This window comes from Mustela putorius, unplaced genomic scaffold, assembly GCF_011764305.1.
Source record: "Mustela putorius furo isolate JIRA1106 unplaced genomic scaffold, ASM1176430v1.1 tig00003853_pilon_pilon_pilon, whole genome shotgun sequence".
Taxonomy (NCBI): domain Eukaryota; kingdom Metazoa; phylum Chordata; class Mammalia; order Carnivora; family Mustelidae; genus Mustela; species Mustela putorius.
In genome coordinates this window covers 63,973,748-63,993,629 of record NW_025422005.1, presented here as the reverse complement: position 1 = coordinate 63,993,629, position 19,882 = coordinate 63,973,748, and the positions used below count along the sequence as shown (strand labels likewise).

Below are 19,882 nucleotides of genomic sequence, written 5' to 3'. Positions count from 1 at the left end.
CCATGTAAAGTGTATTTTGTTTTATAATGTTGGGCTAGAAACAGGACTGTTTTTACCAAATGTCAATCCAGAGCACCAGTAAGAATAATTTCTTGCCCACTGATCTGTGATAGCTCGCTCTTTTATTGTGTACTAAATTCTTGGCTACTGGGCTTGATTGCCTGCTTTCTATTCTGTTGCATTGATCTTTCTATTTTGCATGAGAACAAAATTATAGATTAGCTTTATCATATCTTTTTTTATATTCAGGACTGTTTACTTGTTTTTATAGGGTAATTTGGATTGTTTACCTTAAATCTCATGTTATGGCTATTTATGTTATTTTGTTTTTTATTGCTGTTGTGAATGGAATTTTTTTTCTGTTCTGTTTTTTTACTCATTTTTGGTAACATATTGAAAGACTTTTTTATATTTACCTCAAATCTGAGCTCTTTATTGTTCATAATTATGGATTGATTTTGTAGAGTTTGTTGATATCTAATCATAATATTTGCAAATGAAAATTTACTTCTCCTTACTAGAAGTTATGTCTAGATTGGCTGGAAATTCCAGAGCAATATTAAGTAATAATGTTGACAGTGGATGTTCTTGTCACAGAAAAACTAAAATCATAGATAAGGAAAAACTGTGTTCAATTTTATATTTAACAAATTATAGTAAAAAATAAAGCATCTTTAATTATCTTAGATTAGATTAATTGCTTTGCAAATTTACCATGAGTGAGGTGCATCAAAATCCTGGGAGATCATCATTTCCCCAGCAGGGGGCAACAGCTGGGTAACACTAATTACTAACTAAAAAGGAAAGGAGCTAGACTTCCGGTCTAGATTGTGGGTGGGAGGAGGAAGGCTAGAGGAAGCTAGGTGAATTGATCTCTGGGTTCCCCTACTTCATTTCCTGGAGAGCAAGCGATTCCTGGCGTGGTGCCAAGTAGAGTCCGTCTTTTTCCAGGCAGACTATAAGAGAGAGCTGGAAGAGCATCCATATAGCTCCTTTACTGGGGAAGTTGTGCAAAGAACATTCATGAACTGTACCTCTAGAAGACCAATAGCGAGTATTTTTCCAGGATGGCTTCATGAGAGTCTGGCTCTGGATAACTGTTCAGGTGTGACAGATGCTAGTTGAAGTCCTTTGTGAAAGTTAGATGAGTTAAGGGGGCAGGAATTCTTATTCTAGCAGGTCAGAGGAGGTTATTTTGTCAGACCTCCCTCACCTCAGCGAAGTTCATGGTGGACAAGAGGTTGATTAGTTGCCTTTAAGCTGTTCTTAATTATACCATTCCTGCAGAAATCTGAAGCCACATATATGTAGATGGGAACTTTATTTTCTTATGATAATAAAGGATCAGGGTGTTCCTTCTACATTAATTACATCAGTGGTTGTATTCCATAGCTTTTGATGCTTAATAAAACACTCTAGGAGCGTCTAGGTAGCTCAGTCAGTTAAGTCTGCCTGTGGCTCAGGTCATGATCTCAGGGTCCTGGGATGGAGCCCAACGTCAGGCTTCCTGATCAATGGAGAGCCTGCCTCTCTCTCTTCCTCTGCCCCTCCCACCATTTGTGCTCTCTCACTCTATCTCAAATAAATAAAATCTTAAAAAAAAAATCTAAAACATAGTGGCCTATAGTATCAACCATTTTCTTAGCTTATAATTCTGCAGGTTGACAGGTTAGGCCAAGTTTAACGAAGTAGTTCTGTTCTTGGCTGAGTTCCCTTGTGAGTTTGTGGTCAGTCCTGGGTTGGTTAGCCGGTCTGCTTCTGGGAATTGGCTGGTTCTTTTATGGGGATCCTGAGTTCTTTTCTATATGATGTCTTTTTCTACAGAAGTCTTGCCTAGATATTTTTTCATCGTGGTAGCAGATTTCTGATAAAGCAGAAGCAAGCAAAGCCTTGGAATTAGGACACTTGCTTGTGTTGCATTTTGTCGACCAAAAAATGTCACAAGGCCAGCTGATTCAAGGAGCAAGGATATAAATTCCATTTCTTGGTGAGAGTTGCTATAATGGCACATATTGCAAAGGGCATGGATACAAGGGAAGTACGGAGAATTGGGCCATTTTTTGCCACCAATCTGCCACAATTAGGTGAATGAAGGACTCAAAAGATGTGCTTAGGACACTATTTTCCTTGTCAATGTGGATTTTAATTTTGCACCCTTTTCATCTCAACCTGTTGCCCTTGTATCTTGTATAATTTTTCTCTTTGTACCATTTTTTTTTTAAATTTTTGATTTCTTGGACATCTTTATTCAAGTCAAGCCAAGTAAAATTTTTCCAAAATTATCTTTTGGTTCTGTATTACATCTTATTCTGAGATATGTTCTCTGCATCTTCAGGATATTTTTTTCTCGTGTGTGGGAGTATTTTTACTCATAGACTTCTCTGTGTTTTTTCCTTTTTCTTAGAACGCTGTTGGTATGTGCCAACAGAGGGTGTGGATGCTTCTCCCTCTCTACTTCAGTTTGAATGCCTTCTCAGGCCTGCATCTGAAGAATAATCTGTTACACATTTCCTGTGATTGGCAGGCAGTCATCAAATGTAGTTTTGCTAAACTAAACCAGGATCCTCTGCTACCATGCTCCTTGTGCCTGGTTTGGGGGCACTTTAAGAAGATGAAGTGTATGGAAAAATCTGTTTCTTAACATGTGCTCCTAAAAGGATTTTTCCCGTATTTTCCCTTCTCTTCAGAGCTTCTCATGTGGATATTGAAACTTCTTAGACACAGTGAACCATTGTCCGTTGCCCTCTACCTTCTGACTCACTCTTTACTGGGAATTGTATTCAGAGGAATAAAGAGGTTTGCCGTTCGGATAGGAATGAGTTACACTACTCTGGCTGCCTCATAAAGCCACCCTTCTACTTTGTAAACACTATTTCTCTTGAATAGCAGGCAGAAAAAAGGAGAGAGCTAATGTCCCTCTCTCAGTTGACAGATTTACTGTGTTTCACAGAGCAAAGCAATCCTTTGCATTGTGTCCACTAATCAGGAAAACCAGGCCACTATTAATTTGTTTGTAGACCTGGTTTCTAGGACTTTGAGATAGTGAAATAATCTGAGGTTTCTCATCAGAGGTTAAATTCATTTTAGTTAGGATGTGCTCTTGTCTTTCTATGTCTTTATATGTATTTTCCGGAGAGGATGGGAAAGGCTGCACTGGAGGATTCTACTTAGATGCCATGTTAAGCTAAGAGTCCAAGTTGTATTTAATTAATAATTTGCCATTTTTTGTTAATCAAAAAATCTAATGACTACGTAATAAAAAAATAGCATCTGCAAATAGCCATTTTGAAAGCTGAAATTTGCTTCTGTTAGCCTGTACAGTGTTATACTGTAAATAGATATAAATTCCATTATAATTTTGGAGTGACCACATTTCATAGTTCTCCGTTATTACATTCAAAGGTCTAGCACTTTGTTCTTCTCTCTGGTCCTCTCCTGGGCATCAGTGGTCAAAATATGGGACACATTTTGTTGAAGGACAAGGAGACAATGCCTCCAGAATTCTCTGAGCCAGTCTTTGGAATAATAGATCAAAATAGCTGCCAGGACTAGTCTTGGGAGAAATGATAGTGATTTCCAAAGAAGCTGTAGTTGCCTTCTTCCTGGCAACTGTTTCTAAGTTTCAGATCTAATGGTACAACTGTGACCTCAGGGAATCCATCTCATTGGAAAGTAACCAGAGTTTCTACAGCTGCAGAATTAAGATTGCTATTAACTACATGATTATTATTTCAGTAATCTCTAATGAATCATAGAATTTCAGTGATGTTCACTTTTTTTTTTTTTAAAGCATGGGTTAGTTTAAATACTATCTGAAAGTTACAGTATTTTTAAACTCAAAAGTTCATATGGCCTGAGCTGTTTTAGCACTGAAATTCATTAAATTGGTTTATGGAATAATTGATTGTATTATATATTATAGCCTATTCTTGTATAGGCAAGAGTTTAATGCCAGATTTTGATAATATTTATTTAAATTTTTTAAGCATTAACCTGTGTGCGTGTGTGTTCTCAAATACCATCTAAATCAGAGATTCCTGGATATTGGGGAAAATGTGAATCTTGTTTCCCCCCCATTAGGTCAATACTTTTTTTTTTTTAATTTATTTCTTTTCAGTGTATCAGAATTCATTGTTTATGCACTACACCCAATGCTCCATTCAATATGTGCCCTCCATAATACCCACCACCAGGCTCACCCAACTTCCACCCCCCGCCCCTTCAAAACCCTCAGATTTTTTTTCAGAGTCCTTAGTCTGTCATGGTTCATCTCCTCCTCCAATTTCCCTCAACTCCATTTTCCTCTCCATTTCCCCATGTCCTCCGTGTTATTTCTTATGCTCCACAAATTAGTGAAACCATATGATAATTGACTTTGTCTGCTTGACTTATTTCATTCAGCATAATCTCTTCCAGTCCCGTCCATGTTGATACAAAAGTTGGGGATTCATCCTTTCTGATGGAGGCATAATACTCCATAGTGTATATGGACCACATCTTCCTTATCCATTCATCTGTTGAAGGCATCTTGGTTCTTTCCACAGTTTGGCAACTGTGGCCATTGCTGCCATGAACACTGGGGTACAGATGGCCCTTCTTTTCACTACGTCTGTATCTTTGGTGTAAATACCCAGTAGTGCATTTGCAGGGTCACAGGGAAGCTCTATTTTTAATTTATTAAGGAATCTCCACACTGTTCTCCAAAGTGGCTGCACCAACTTGCATTCCCACCATCAGTGTAAGAGGGTTCCCTTTTCTCCATATCCTCTCCAACACATGTTGTTTCCTGTCTTGTTAATTTTGGCCATTCTAAGTGGTGTAAGGTGGTATCTCAATATGGTTTTGATTTGAATCTCCCTGATGGCTATTGATGATGAACATTTTTTCATGTGTCTGATAGCCATTTGTATGTCTTCATTGGAGAAGTGTCTGTTCATGTCTTCTGCCCATTTTTTGACATGATTATCTGTTTTGTGTGTGTTGAGTTTGAGTTCTTTATAGATCCTGGATATCAGCCTTTTGTCTGTACTGTCATTTGCAAATATCTTCTCCCATTCCGTGGGTTGCCTCTTTGTTTTTTTGACTGTTTCCTTTGCTATGCAGAAGCTTTTGATCTTGATGAAGTCCCAAAAATTCATTTTTGCTTTTGTTTCCTTTGCCTTTGGAGACATATCTTGAAAGAAGTTGCTGTGGCTGATATCAAAGAGGTTACTGCCTATGTTCTCCTCTATGATTTTGATGGATTCCTATTTCATGTTGAGGTCTTTTATCCATTTCAAGTTTATCTTTGTGTATGGTGTAAGAGAATGGTCGAGTTTCATTCTTCTGCATATAGCTGTCCAATTTTCCCAGCACCATTTATTGAAGAGACTGTCAAAGAAGACACAAAAAGATGGAAGACCATTCCATGCTCATGGATCGGAATAATAAACATCGTTAAAATGTCTATACTACCTAGAGCAATCTATACTTTTAATGCCATTCTGATCAAAATTCCACCAGTATTTTTTTTTAAGATTTTATTTATTTATTTATTTGACAGAGAGAGAGAGAGATCTAAATAGGCAGAGAGGCAGAGGGAGAGAGGGGGAAGCAGGCTCCCTGCTAAGCAGAGAGCCAGATGCAGGGCTCGATCTCAGGACCCTGAGATCATGACCTGAGCCGAAAGTAGAGGCTTAACCCACTGAGCTACCCAGGCACCCCTCCACCAGTATTTTTCAAAGAGCTGGAGCAAACGATCCTAAAATTTGTATGAAATCAGAAGAGGCCCCCAATTGCTAAGGAAATACTGAAAAATATAAACAAAACTGGCGACATCACATTGCCTGATTTCAAGCTTTACTACAAAGCTGTGATCACCAAGACAGCATGGTACTGGCATAAAAACAGACACATAGGGACGCCTGGGTGGCTCAGTTGGTTAAGCGGCTGCCTTCGGCTCAGGTCATGATCCCAGCCTCCTGGGATCGAGTCCCACGTCGAGCTCCTTGCTCGGCAGGGAGCCTGCTTCTCCCTCTGCCTCTGCCTGCCATTCTGTCTGCCTGTGCTCGCTCGCTCTCCCTCTCTCTTTCTCTGATAAATAAATAAAATCTTTAAAAAAAAAAAAATCAAAAAACAGACACATAGACCAGTGGAACAGAGTGGAGAACCTGACATGGACCCTCAACTCTATGGTCAAATAATCTTCGACAAAGCAGGAAAAAATATACAGTAGGTCCATACTCGTAAACTGAATTTCCAGGGAACATCTTCAAACTTTTGTATAAAGATGTGCTTCCATTAATAACTAATAATGACAATCTTTTCCCCATTTATGGAAAACTAATTTTTGATTTAGCTTTTTCATCCCTTTGGCATTGGTTACAATTTGTCTGAATAACAGAAAATAAACATGACAAAAACCAGGCACAGTGGTAACTAATGTTTAGTTCACTCACTTGTTTTTCATTGTCACATGCTTGTGATATCTACCTTCCCTATCTTTAATATAACTGAGCTTTATAGTAATCTATATATTATAATCTGTATATTAATCTATAATCTTTATGTTAATCTGTATTTTCTACTGGAATTAAATTAAGATTTTTCATAGTGTGTCACTAATCTTTTCCATCTGAAATGCCACTGGACTTACCATCTTGTAAGATACTAGAAGGAAAGAACCTCTGTCATCATCGTCATTTCACATGTGATCAGAGCCGTTTCAGAGTTTTGCATAGAAAGTAATATGAGGAAGAATTGCATTACGATATTTTTGGTGTTTGGGGAGTTTTCTGGAAGGAATGAGAATAGACAGACTTAGGGTGGCACATAACCACTGTAAACAATACTGTCAGTTGTATTTAAATTATGTGGTTGATTAAAAACTGCATTATGATATGGAAATAGGTGGGTTTCTCTCCTATTAGTTTGACTAGTTAATTTTGAATTAAAATTTATACAAAAATCAGATTGTTGCAGATACTGCTCCTCATAATTAACAAACACAAAAGAAAGTTATCTAAAAAGTATTTTGAATTTCAAATCATCACTTTTCTAGGTAGGAACAGGTAGTTATAGACTACACTTTCAGAAAACACATCATTGATGTAATTGTGCATTCATTCATTCCCAGAAGGTCTGTGTTACTATGCCCATTTTATAGATTCAGAAATTAAGAGTGACGAAGTGGCCTGACAGGTAACATGGGCTTTGACTGTTAAAACTAACCTTTGAAACCAAAGCAGTTGATTCTAAATCCAATGCTCTTTGAACCACACCACACCGAACCCTTGTTTTTAAATTATTTATTTAATTGTTTAAATTACAAAAGTAATGTGTGCTTGAAACAAACAATTCCTATATGGATACATATGAGGCTTTTATTAATATTACAAATATGTATACATATTATACAAATATATATTTGTATTTTAGGACAGTGTGTCTAGCAGCAATATGATTGATACATGGAAAAGAGAAGGCATCTTGGAGGAAGAGAAGCTAGTTAGGACACTATTTCAGTGACCCTGACAAGAAATGATAAGAACTAGAACTAAGATAGTGGCAGTGGCAATAGAAAACTTAGAAAGGACAGACATGATAGTTAGAAAACCTGCCAGAATTGGGAACTCATGAAGTGGGAAGGTCTGAGAATTGGGGGAGCTAGGAATGATTTCCAGCTTTATCACTTTGGTAATATGCCACTGATATGGATGCAGTGATGGAAAACAGGAAAGATGTCTGTTAATTGTACATAAACCTAGGATTTTAGCATATAGTTCCATGTTAGTGATACAAATTTGGGAGTCATAAGCTTGCTGACAGAGGTCAAAACCAGGGTACAGTTGTCACCCAGGGAGATTATATAAAGGGAAAGAATAAATGGGCGAGGGCAGAGCTCTAGATACCCCTAGCATTTAAGGAGCAAAGAAGACTGAAAACAGATGGTTAGAGAAATAGAGGAAAAATCTGGAGAGAGTACCACTGAAGCCAAGAGAGGAGAATTTCAGAAGAGAAGGAAGAAGTTACAAAAAGATAACCTAATTGAAAACCAGGCATTTCCACAGATAACTTCTCCATTTATAAAATTAAAAGAAAAATAGTTTCATTGTATCAAAATATTCCTTTGAATTCTTTTAGTGGGTTTTTAATGTTGTATACTTTAGACAACTATCAGCTATTTTAAAGTATAGATTATAAATAACTATAGAATGTGGCAGGATATTACTAGTATGGCCCTTACCAATGAATTCTGGCTGATTTGACTTGATTTGTTTTATATTTAAGCTTGCCTGACTGCCTGCCTGCCTTCTTTCCTTCCCTCTCTTCCTTCCTTCCTTCCTGCCTGCCTGCCTTCTTTCCTCTTGTAATGTGATGAGTTTAGGATTGAATAAAGAATGTTAGGTTGGGAAACCAAACTATAACGTGCAGGTGCCTCTAAGAGATTTATGAACCTTCCTTGGCTAGTTTACATGGTGACTAAAGAAAATTTTAGATTACAGTTTCTCTTCACTCAGCTCTACTCTAATACATGATTCTAGGGACGCTTAGGTGGTGCAGTCAGTTAAGCAACCGACTCGGGTTCAGCTTGGGTCACGATCTCAGGTTGTGGGATCGAGCCCTTTCTTAAAGGGCTCCATGCTCAGCACCATGGAGTCTGCTTAAGTTTCTCTTTCTCCCTTTACCTCCCCCCACCAATATCACACACTCTCTCTCTCAAATAAATATATCTTTAAAAATATGTATGATTCTTGGGGGGTGCCTGGGTGGCTCAGTGGGTTAAAGCCTCTGCTTTCATCTCAGGTCATGATCTCAGGGTCCTGAGATCGAGCCCCACATCTGGCTCTCTGCTCAGCAGGGAGCCTGCTTCCCCCTCTCTCCCTCTGCCTCTCTGCCTATTTACAATCTCTCTGTCAAATAAATAAATAAAATCTTAAAAAAAAATGTATGATTCTCATAGCATAACTGTCCTTACAATCTTGGCCAGTAGTTCAGGAAGTAAACCTCATAAAAAGATGATAGTTGCAGACCTCCCAATTTCAGGGACATAATGTAGGTGTTGCAGTGACAACTAAATGGAGAGGACTGGCCTGCCTTTCCTTGCTGGACAAAGAAGTATACAAGACACTTGGCTGGGTGTTGAGAGGTAGGAATAGACAAGGGAATATAAAATGGACTCAGCCAAACTTTTCCCCCTGGAATTTTGCAGGGAGATAACTGATAAACATAATTATATTACTAGATAAAAGAGTAGAAGGAGCTACACATTCAAAGAAAAGAATATATCAGGTGTGAAAACCTGAAGGAGTTGGCATTTCAGTTGGTGAGTTTCAGGTAGGCAGAGTGGAGAAGGAACATTGTGTCAAGGGCTTAACATGACCAAAGGTATGGGCCCCCAAACAAGTATTTGTTGAATAGCAGAACAAATGGAATTGGATAACATTTGTTTTTCCACTGACTTAATGAGTATAGTATATGTATGTCTCCTGTGTGCCAGGCACCGTGGCAGGTGGATGCTGGGAATACAAGCAAGAGGGCCCTCATAGAGCTACAGTCTAGTGGGAGAGACAGACAAAAACCAACAAACTAATGAGTATATAAATTCAAAGTGCAAAGGACTAGTAGGCTATGGAAGAGAGATGTTTGGCTGGGTAGTCAAGGAAGCCTCTTTGAAGAAACAAAATGGCATCTGAAACTGACCTTCATAAGAACCACGTTGAACTATTTACCCAGTTAGAAGCTTTTGTTGTTGCTGCTGTTCTAATACATTTAATTTGGTTAAATTACTCCCCCTTCAAACATAGGCTGTGAAATTTCTGTCTTCCATCAGTATTTGTTTGACCCAATATTGTTAAGTTCACCATGTCCTCTTTGTTTTGCAGAAACCAAAGCTGAAAGATTGGCATCCTCCTGGGGGTTTTATTCTGGGATTGTGGGCACTCATTATAATGGTTTTCTTCAAAACATATGGAATCAAGCATATGAAGTTCATTTTCTAGATGTGTGAAGAAGACGGCATAGAAGACTGCAACCTTGGATAAAAATCTTACGTCATTATGCTTTTTAAAAAATACATTGTTCTTGTGTGAATTTGGCAAAAAGTATAGGGGAACCTAATTTGAATGAACTATTTTATAACTTAAAGAAAAACAACTGTTAATGCAGGTGCTTAGTAGCACTAATTATACTTTTTTTGTTGTTGTGCATGTTATTAAAAAGATTGGACAAAGATCAGAGTATATTTAATGGCTGTTTTTGAAAATAAAAATTTTCCCTATCTTACCCCCTTTTCATTTGGAAAAGAAGAAAATGTGAAGACATTTAAATTCTCATTAGCAGAGGTAATTTCTGTCAGGATTTTTGTGTGTGTTCTCCTGGTCTCTTTTTTCTGTGTCATATTTCTTTCCTAAATAGCGATCGTATAGAATATTTCATTCTGTTTTCATTTTACAATATGTTATCAACCCTTCCCCTCTCCTTGGACACATTTTCAGAACACATTGTGAATAGTTGCACAGTATGCATTTTATGAATGTATAGTTAGTTATTTAACACTCTTCTATTGTTGGAGCTACTTACCTTGTTCTCAGAATCTTCCTTTGGTTCATTCTTCAGTGTGTTAGTATTTTACTCTGAGCCACTCATAGAATTCTGCAGCTTTAATTATATGTAAATATTTTAAAAATGAGCTCCTTAACTGAAGTCTTCAGAACCTTATTTGCTGTCAGTTTTCTGGAAAATATAAGACCTTTGAGAATTTCATATTATTGACTACACAAGAGAAACAGATCCCATCATTTTTTTTTTAAAGATTTTATTTATTTGACAGAGAGAGATCACAAGTAGGCAGAGAGGCAGGCAGAGAGAGGGAAGCAGGCTCCCTGCTGAGCAGAGAGCCTGATGTGGGACTCAATCCCAGAACCCTGAGATCATGACCTGAGCTGAAGGCAGAGGCTTAACCCACTGAGCCACCCAGGTGCCCCCCCATCATTTTTAATTTCTAAGCATTCTTTGATCCTCAAGAGTTGATTACATCCTCTACAGTTTCCATATTGAAAGAGACACTGTTTCTTTTTGTTTAAGGAAAGCCCTGTTCACTGGCTGGGTCTATACTTTTCCTGAGATAATCTCATAGAGTGGATGACTGTCTGGAAATTTCACATGTAGGGCCCTACCTTCATGTTTGATGCATCACTTAAGGCAGGAAAGACCTTTCTGCTCTCTGACATCACTTTTTTTTTTTTTTAAGCCAATTAGCCATCTTCCTATCTTTCTCTCATCACTGGCAGTAGTGTTGCGATTGTGTTTTCGCCATCAGCCCCAGATACTGGATTTTTAAAAATTTGTTTGTTTGTTTGTTTGTTTTTTGCATATAGAGTGAAAAAAAACCATGAAAGTTAAGTATTCATGTCCTACAAGATATCTTTTTGTATTTTTTTACCTTTTTATATTTTGTTTTTTCTAAGAATTTATGTGTTAATCTTTATTCATTACAAAGTTCTGATTTGTAATGATAGGTAACATTAAGAAGACAACTCTTCCTCCACAATAAAACCTCCTAAAATTAATATTCCATAGGATTTGTTTTCCTTTTTAACACTTAAAATATTACCCTTTAATTACATGCAAAATGGTCATACTTTTCATAGGCAAAGAATTAACTATTAACTGTCAGGTTAGAACAAATGATATTAAGGCTTTTTGCCAGCTCTGAATCTTCATTTGAATTGATCTTTTTATTGGTGTCTAGATAAATTCAAATATTTTATCTGAATGAATGGAGAGGGATTCTTCTGTACAGAGGGAAAAACAAGCTTACTATTGACTAGCCAGATCAGAGACGGAAAAAGTTGACCATAGAACCCTGCAGACGCTTACACAAGGTCATGAACATTAGGGTGAGGCGGAGCTATTTAGCGTCAAAAGGAAATATGATTGATCTTGAGCTGAAGTAATTTAGTCTGAATATAATGAAACGTACCCTGATGGCAAGGAGAGGCTGTAGAAGGTGCCCTTCTTAGTTAAAACCAAACTGGGAAAAGTAATCCTGGATATAATATACAGGATTAATTTTGTCGAGGCAGAGTTTCAAAGGGCAGTTATTTCTCTTTCTGTTTCATTATTGAATTTTTAGAATACAGTTAAAGCAGAAAGCTTAAACAATGTTAAATGTTCAGCCCATAACCATAATCTTTTTACATAAAGTATACTCTGCTTTCAATAATAAGTAAATCCTCTGCATGTGGTAAGTGGGTAATATTGTAAGTGCAATTAAATAGTCCAGACTTTAAATTATACCATAAAAGCGCATCCTTAAATATATTCTGGAGTCACAAAATGCTGAACGACGGAAAGGGGTTTTCTTTTTGCTTTTTTCACGGTGTTGTGAGGATCAGATGAGATAATGTTATGACTAAACACTTCAGAAATTGTAAATATGTGGTGGTGCTGTTTTCCTTATTTTGGCTTAGGAAGATATCAACAGGGAAGTTTAATGATGCCGCTGTCCCTTGTTCTGCGGCACGCACATACCTGTGTAAGCTACTTAGCTTGCTGTTTGTTCTCTGGTGTTCTTTTTCTCCCCCCGCCATGGTGTCCTTCGGGGAGACAAGGAATATAGTTAAATGGGTCCTGGCAGACCTGGCCTGACCTTTTAGGGGAGGGACGGGATATAATGATGCCATTCGGCAAAGGCAGCCTGCGGGAGAAAAAAGAAACCAAACGATGTGGATTTTAAAATTATGAAAGGCATTCATTTGCAGTTTATGAAAGGGAAATGTAGTTTGGATGCAAAGCTGATTAAATTGGATCACGAAAAATTGGAATTAAGTACATAAAATAATGCATGCATTTATGGTTTCAATTTTTATATATCCTCAGCTAGTTGAAAATGATGATTCCCACAACAAGCATAACTCAGCTTGTTTCTGCTTACTGAGTATTTTCTACTATGGTATATGTTGATAGCATTTCTTCCATTATGTATGTTGTATAGCAGAGTTACAGTTACTGTGGGAATCATAATTTGAAATTTTGACTCGCGTGTTTCTGGAATCTTTACAACAAATGTTGCATTAACATAGAACTTTTTCCATTGATTTTTACCAAAATTAAATCCATCTGTAGCAGTTTCCATTTTAACTTGTGAAAGAAATATTTTACAAACATACCACAAGGTATGGCTATAAAATAATGAGATCAGTATCCATTTTGGCTTATGAAATCAGCCTCATTACCTCATTGTGGCATCTTTTACCCGAGGGCATTTACCACAAAGTTAGTTCTCCAGGATCGCTGTTCTCCCCATCTGCGCATGCCCTTGCTGTGTAAATATGAAAGTCTTTCCATTCATGGACAATACACTGTGGTAATACCCAGTCTTTTTTTGCTCAGTGCAAATATGTTTCTGTTTTGGGAAGGTGCTGTAAAATGTTTGGTTTCTTCTAACTGTGAAGACCCTTGAATATGGGATTGATGTAGTTGAAGTTATGACCAAGACACCAGTTATTAAAAATTCACTTACTTCAAACAGAGCAAGGTCATAAAAAGGGGCTTACTGTTTGGGCTGCTTGCTGCCCCAGAGTCCTCAGAGGACTTCCACATTTGCCCGTGAAATACTCAGTCACAGGGTCTCCCGGGTGAGGTTCATGTGATGGGACTCATGTTCCTATGATCTGACCTTTTCCGACTGCGGAAGTGCCAGCCGCTGACTGCACCAGAGCTTCAGCGACAGCTGTTAGGACAAATGTGGAGCACTTTCCTAGGGGTCATTAAATCAGGTCATAAATGAAAAGCACCTCATAGAGTGCCTAACACAGGAAAATTTTACCCCTCTGTTCTTTGCTGGCCAGGACTCTCTACCTAGCCCTTGTTTTTAACCTCCACTCGGGGCCAGGGGTCACTCATTCTGAAGAACACTAGCCATGGTGCTCCCAGACTCCTATTCCCTTCTCTTCTCCGAGCCTCAGTGTTTCGTGTGTTTAACTCCCTCTGTGGTCTGTCCACTTTGTTAGAGATACATCTTTAACATGATTGAATGGACATGATTGAATGGACTTGAATGGACACCCTAGGACCCGGATGTCTGGATAGTAATCCAGTCCAAAGTTTCCTGATGTTCCTCCATCCCAGTGGTCACTGCCTTTCCAGGAGACCTCCTTCTCTACCTGCCTCCTCCACCCCATGTGAATTAGGAAATTTTAAGTTTCAAAAGATAGAAACCCAACAAGAACAAATCTACACAGAGAAGGGAATTTGATGGAAGGACCTTAGAATATCACATTGAGGGGGTCTGGCCTGGGCTTCAGCAGGGACTGGAATGGCACCTGATTTTACTCTCTGCATTTCTTCCTCCCTCCCAGAGACTGGCTTTCTCACATGGCTGGAAACACCAGAGCCTTATGTCCTGTGCTTCACCACAAGGGAGAGGAATATTACTCTCTTCCTTTATTTCTACTTAAAAGGCTTGTGGCAGAACAGACTAACCCTGCCGGCACCAAGGGTTCACTTGGCCAGCTGGTCAGGGTCCCGGAAGCACATCGGGACGTGTGGTGGCATACCCCCATCTGTTAGGGCCTCTCCCAGAGAAGGGAGAGCGCTCAGGAGCCGGGTGGCCACCCCTATCGCTGCTCCCGCTAGCGTGCTCTTCATGCGTGGTCCGTGGAGCTTGCTTGGAAATGCAGAACATCAGGCCCCACTGCAGACCCACTGAGCCAGAATCTGCATTTTAACAAGGTCCCCAAGGAGATTCTCATGCACATGGAAGGAGGAGAAGCACACTGATCGACTTGATCCTCCTAGACTAAACGACCCAACTTCATCCTGAAAGGAGACTATGAAAGATAGCAAATGCTTGTAAAACAAACAGCCACGGGAGCATATTTTATGGGTTGGCTTCTCAGCATTGTCACTGACTTTCAGTCGGACCTTTTAAGACAGCACCGCTTTCATTCTCTGCTTTTTTTCTTCTGAGCCTTTTCCAGAATGTTTAATGGTTGAACAGGCGTCTAATGAGCACTTACTGTATGTTGTCTATACAAAGTCTTTGAAACTCCTCCCCTCAAGGGGTGGAGCCAAAATCCCCTCCCCTGAATATGAGCTGGCCTTACTGACTTAACTCTAATAAACAGAATGTGGCAGAACGAAACCAAATGACTTACAAAGCCAAATCATAGAAGTTGATCTAGCATCTGCCTGACTCCTTTTCCTCAGGGCTTTCGCTGTGGGAACCCAGCCACCATCGCCTGCGGAAGCCCAGGCCACAAGGAGGGGCCCGTGCATGTGTATTCGGCCAATAGCCCTGGTTGGGTCCCAGCTAGTGGCCAGCAGGAGGCTCTGGGGATACAGGGGACACAATCTGTAGAGGCTTCCTGACTGCAACCGCTGGAGAGACTGACCCCAAGTGAGAACCACCTAGTGGATCACCAGAACTGTGAGATAATAATTTGGGGGAAAAAACTATTTTGTTCCACGTTTAGTATGGTTTGTTGTACAGGGACTGTCGCTGAAACACTGTGTTAATGTGTTACCCACTCTGGCAGACACTTTGAGGGATGCAAAGAAACGGGATGCAAAAGAGTTACAAATTAATTCTTGAAAGACTCACATGAAGAGATGAAGTAACTACATAGCAGATGGCAAGTGCCCTTAAAGAGGTATAAAGTAGACATTTAAGAAAATCTTCCATTTGTAATTGATACATACATATGTTATGAATATTGTTTACTTCCAGGGGAAGGGGCAGAGAAGACTTCAAGATAGAAGTGAAATCTGACAAAGCAATTAGATTTCTCTGTTGCTTTCCCCCTCCGTTTCCCACTGCTGCTCTTCCAAAACTACAGATTTTCTTCAATCCTGTCCCCCTTCCTCAGACTTTCCAGTCACTGAAATATTTTGATTTGTACTCTGAAAAGGAAATTGAGGGAAGGTGACCAGCTTAAACTCCTTCTCTACTGCCTGCAAATGGACCTCTGCTTCCCCCCCCCCCCATCCATCCTATTGCGCCCGCTCTTTGGGCTTGGAGACTGAGTCTCCTGGGATAGTGCTTCACTAACAAACGCTCCTCTCCTTACCCTGCAGTCAGTCTTCCTTTGCATGCACGTGATTTACCTCATGTTTTATAAGATATTCAAGCTTTCTCATCTTAAAAACTCAAAATCCTATGTTTCCTTTTAAATGCAAATATAGAAATGCTATGGAATATAGAGTTCTTTTCTACTTCATCTCATAGCCTATTATTTTGAGTGAATGGGTGCCATTCACCGACTTGACTTCCCTGCCCTGCATTTGTTGGTGAACCTTTCCATGAACCTAGCTTCTGCCTCCACCACTGCCCTGAAACTCTTTTCTTTGCTGATATCAATGATCTCTCAATTTGCCAAATCGGGTGGAATTTTTCTGCCTTCACCTTTCTTTTCTCTCCTTATTATATAACAGTTGTTGATTACTTCCACTTTTAAAAACATTTCCTCCTCTGCCTCCACGGTACTGCTCCTCCTGGTGCCTCCCCTGCCCCCGCCGAGTTTTCTTCACTCCGCCTCTCCTTTTCGGTCTTTGACATCCCACAGCAGCCTTTCGGCAGAGTTCTGCCCTCAGACTCTTCAGACCCAGCACTGTCCCTGCATGCTTTCATCCCCATCTGTGGTTTCCGCTGTCACCTCCACGTCACTAGCAGCCAAATTTCTCCACCTTGGCATCTCCCTTGAGTTCTAGAAATGCCCTTTTGTACTGCAAATCCCCACAGGAATCTCAAATTCAGTAGAACCCAAACTGAGTTTATGATCTCTCATAATCACCTCACTACCCGGCTCTTCTCCGTCTCTTTTTCTCAGTTTAGATTCGGAATCCTCTCGGAATAGGGGCAGGTTATAAGGATATCTGTGTCCCATGTAAGTGCTCACGAAAGCATGTACTGTGGTGGTGGCTCTGAGTAGTCAGGTGGGAAAAATGACATTTTCTGTGGATGTCAGTTAGCCTTTTATCCCAGTGCTTGCTCAGCAGGCCCATGATGGCTGGGGGTGGGGGTGGGGGAGTGGTTATGGTGGCCAGGAGGGAGACTATGGGCTCAACTGAATTGTGTCTAGTTTACCAATAGCAGAGATGTACATTAAACCCAAACACTAATTGGTGCTTCCATTTCCCAGGTAACAGGTAATAGGTTGATCATACTGACCACCACAGAGTGGCAGAGATTCATCCACACTGAAACACACACGTATATTGAGTATGGATTTGTATTCTCTGCTCCTAAAGCTTCTGCCAGCATCACCATCAATACATTCACAGAGATCGTTATCTAGCATCATCGTATCATTCTGCACAGTTCTGGGTCTGAGCAAGGAACTCATTTCACAGCAAAGAAGTGCATCCGTGGACATACGACCACGGAATTACCTGAATTTACACATAGCCCATAACCTGAGAGTGGCTGGTTTTGTCCCCACCCAGAGACAGCACTTCCAAAAGAAGGGGCTTCTGTTTGCCGGAATGCAATACAGGCTTTGAATCAGAGACCACGACATGGCATTATTTCACCCGTGGCCAGAATACACAGCTCTGGGAACAAGGAGTGGAAAGGGGAGCCTCTCTTCTCACTCTCACATCTAATAATCCATGCACAGAATCTCTGCTTCCTGTCCTGCCAACTTTGAGCCTTGCTAGTATGGAGCTTTTATCCCTGACGGGAAAAATGCTTTCACCAGGGGACACCACCGTGGTTCCATTAATTTTGAAGAGAAGACCGCCACCGGGCCATTCCGGGCCCTGTTATCACTGAACATGCCAAAAATAAAGAGTTTCTACACTGGCTGGAGTGATGGAGGCCAATCACTAAAGGGAAATGGAGTAGCCGTTACACACTGAGGACAAGGGAGTCTATGTGGCAAACGGATCTCTTTGGGGGTGCTCCTTACTAGTTCCATATCCAATAGTAGACATTAATGGAAAACTATGACAATCCAAAACTACGACCAACAACAACAAAAACAAGGCAGGAGGACTGAGGACTCAGGTGTCTGAATGAAGGTGTGGGCCCCTCCATCAGGTAAAGAACAGACTGATTCAGCTTCTGGCTGAGAACAAAGGAAATAAATAGGTAGAGGAACATAGGAAGCCATAGATAGCAGCAATAGTCCATAGCCAGCTACTGAAAGGAGAATTTTGTAATAGCTTTATGGATCTCCTCTTTGCCCTTTATATGTTCATATGTGCATGCTATTTCTCTTTCCCCATTTTTATTTTATGCAAGTTAGTGGTGCTTAACCTTATATTTATTTAGGTATATTTATTTAGGTAGGAAAATATTCAGTGGGACTGAGGGAATTTAGGGGGTAATTAATAAAGCCAGTAGTGCATACAATACCATTTCTGGCTGTGCATCTCCTTATTTTGGTGAAAGGTGAGAATGTCTTCCCTTGGATAAGGAACAGCATCTTGTTAGATGGAAATATAGAGTTGCATCATTGTTGTACAGGTCTCAAGTGTGTGTTGAAAAGTGAATGCAGAAATTAAGTAGCCAAAGGGGTATACTGGTCCAATTATCAATTTGTTGTCTCTTAGCTCCAAATCCACTCATTATCACCGGTGATAATGTTGCTGAATGAAGCCTTAAGAATTTCTTTTGTAGGGATGCCTGGGTGGCTCAGTGGATTAAAGCCTCTGCCTTCGGCTCAGGTCATGATCCCAGGGTCCTGGGATCGAGTCCTGCATCGGGCTCTCTGCTCAGCGGGGAACCTGCTTCCTCCTCTCTCTCTGCCTGCCTCTCTGCCTACTTGTGATCTCTGTCTGTCAAATAAATAAATAAAAATCTTAAAAAATTTCTTTTGTAGTAACATGATGTTAGGCTTTGTCAATAGAGGGTGCTGGGGGAGGCGGCAGGAAGAAGGAGCCTCTCCTCCCATTTCTGGTATGGTCCTTCCTTGTCCCCCTGCCCGGCGCGTCTCTGCACGAGTGTGTGTACGCGTGTTTTCTGCGGCGCCTCGTGGCTGCCCCACAGAGCACCTTCCTGTGGGCAGCTTTCTAGCGAAGGGTTGCTGGCAAAGCACCCTGTCCTGAGTTCCCAAGTGGCTGAGCTACCCCAGGCAACTGGGCCCCAGCAGCCTTGCTGCAGAGTACACAGGGGGGAACCTTCCCCCAGGGCACATCTGGGGGCATCTCCATCTCGGGGTGCTGCTGGCTGGGCTCCTCCTGGACAACTTGCTCCATACCTTTCAGGTGGCTGATTTTCAGGAGTTCTTGGGTGTGGCTTCTTCCAGAGGATAGCTTTGCCTAGCACTCCAGAGGGCAGCTTTCCAGCAAGTTCCACCGAGATGACCTCTCGGTGAACCTTTTTGTCGTCCAATGAGCCCCACTGCACCCTCTCCAACAATGTCAGGACCTCAGCCCCTGAGGGGTGGCTTCTTCCTTGGGTCCTCTATCTCAGTCGGAGGGATGGTGAGAAGGCTGCTGTCAGAGGGCTGCCTCTGATGCCTGCTGTTCTATTTGTAGAGTTCTCTTTCTCTTTCTCTCTCAGTAGTCAAGTCCCCCTCCCTCTAATTCCTTGTCCAAATTGCTATGGAATTTTTGTCTTCTCGTTGGACTTTGACTGACACACCTCCTCACAGGAACCTGATGGCATTAAATGGTGAAATTTCTTGACCACAGTCATTTAAATTGTTCAAATTATGCCTCTGGCTGGATTCAAGGGAAAGCCCTCTTCCCTCCCAGAGAGCTGGACAAAGGATTGGAGACCCCTCTTACCACCTCTGCCTAACTGGGAAGGCTTCCCTGGGAAACTTCCACGAAGGGTTAAGAGATGGAAGAAGTACTTCCTTCCAACACAGTCTGGCGGCTGGAGCCAGCCCAAGTGAGGCGCAGACTTATCATACATGTGGAAACCATCCAATAAGGTCTCGTCGACTCTGTT

The 19,882-nt window shown here is 40.7% G+C and overlaps 1 protein-coding gene across 1 annotated transcript in view; it reads left to right on the top strand.

Annotated features, from left to right (window-relative positions):
- The window catches only part of PIGK (phosphatidylinositol glycan anchor biosynthesis class K), a 125,447-nt gene extending 115,235 nt beyond the window's left edge, over positions 1-10,212 (top strand). Inside the window, exon 11 of the mRNA XM_004758167.3 lies at positions 9,864-10,212. Within this exon, the coding sequence (XP_004758224.1) occupies positions 9,864-9,980 (117 nt within the window). The 3' untranslated portion in view covers positions 9,981-10,212. The remainder of the gene's footprint in view (positions 1-9,863) is intronic.
- Positions 10,213-19,882: the final 9,670 nt, after the last annotated feature.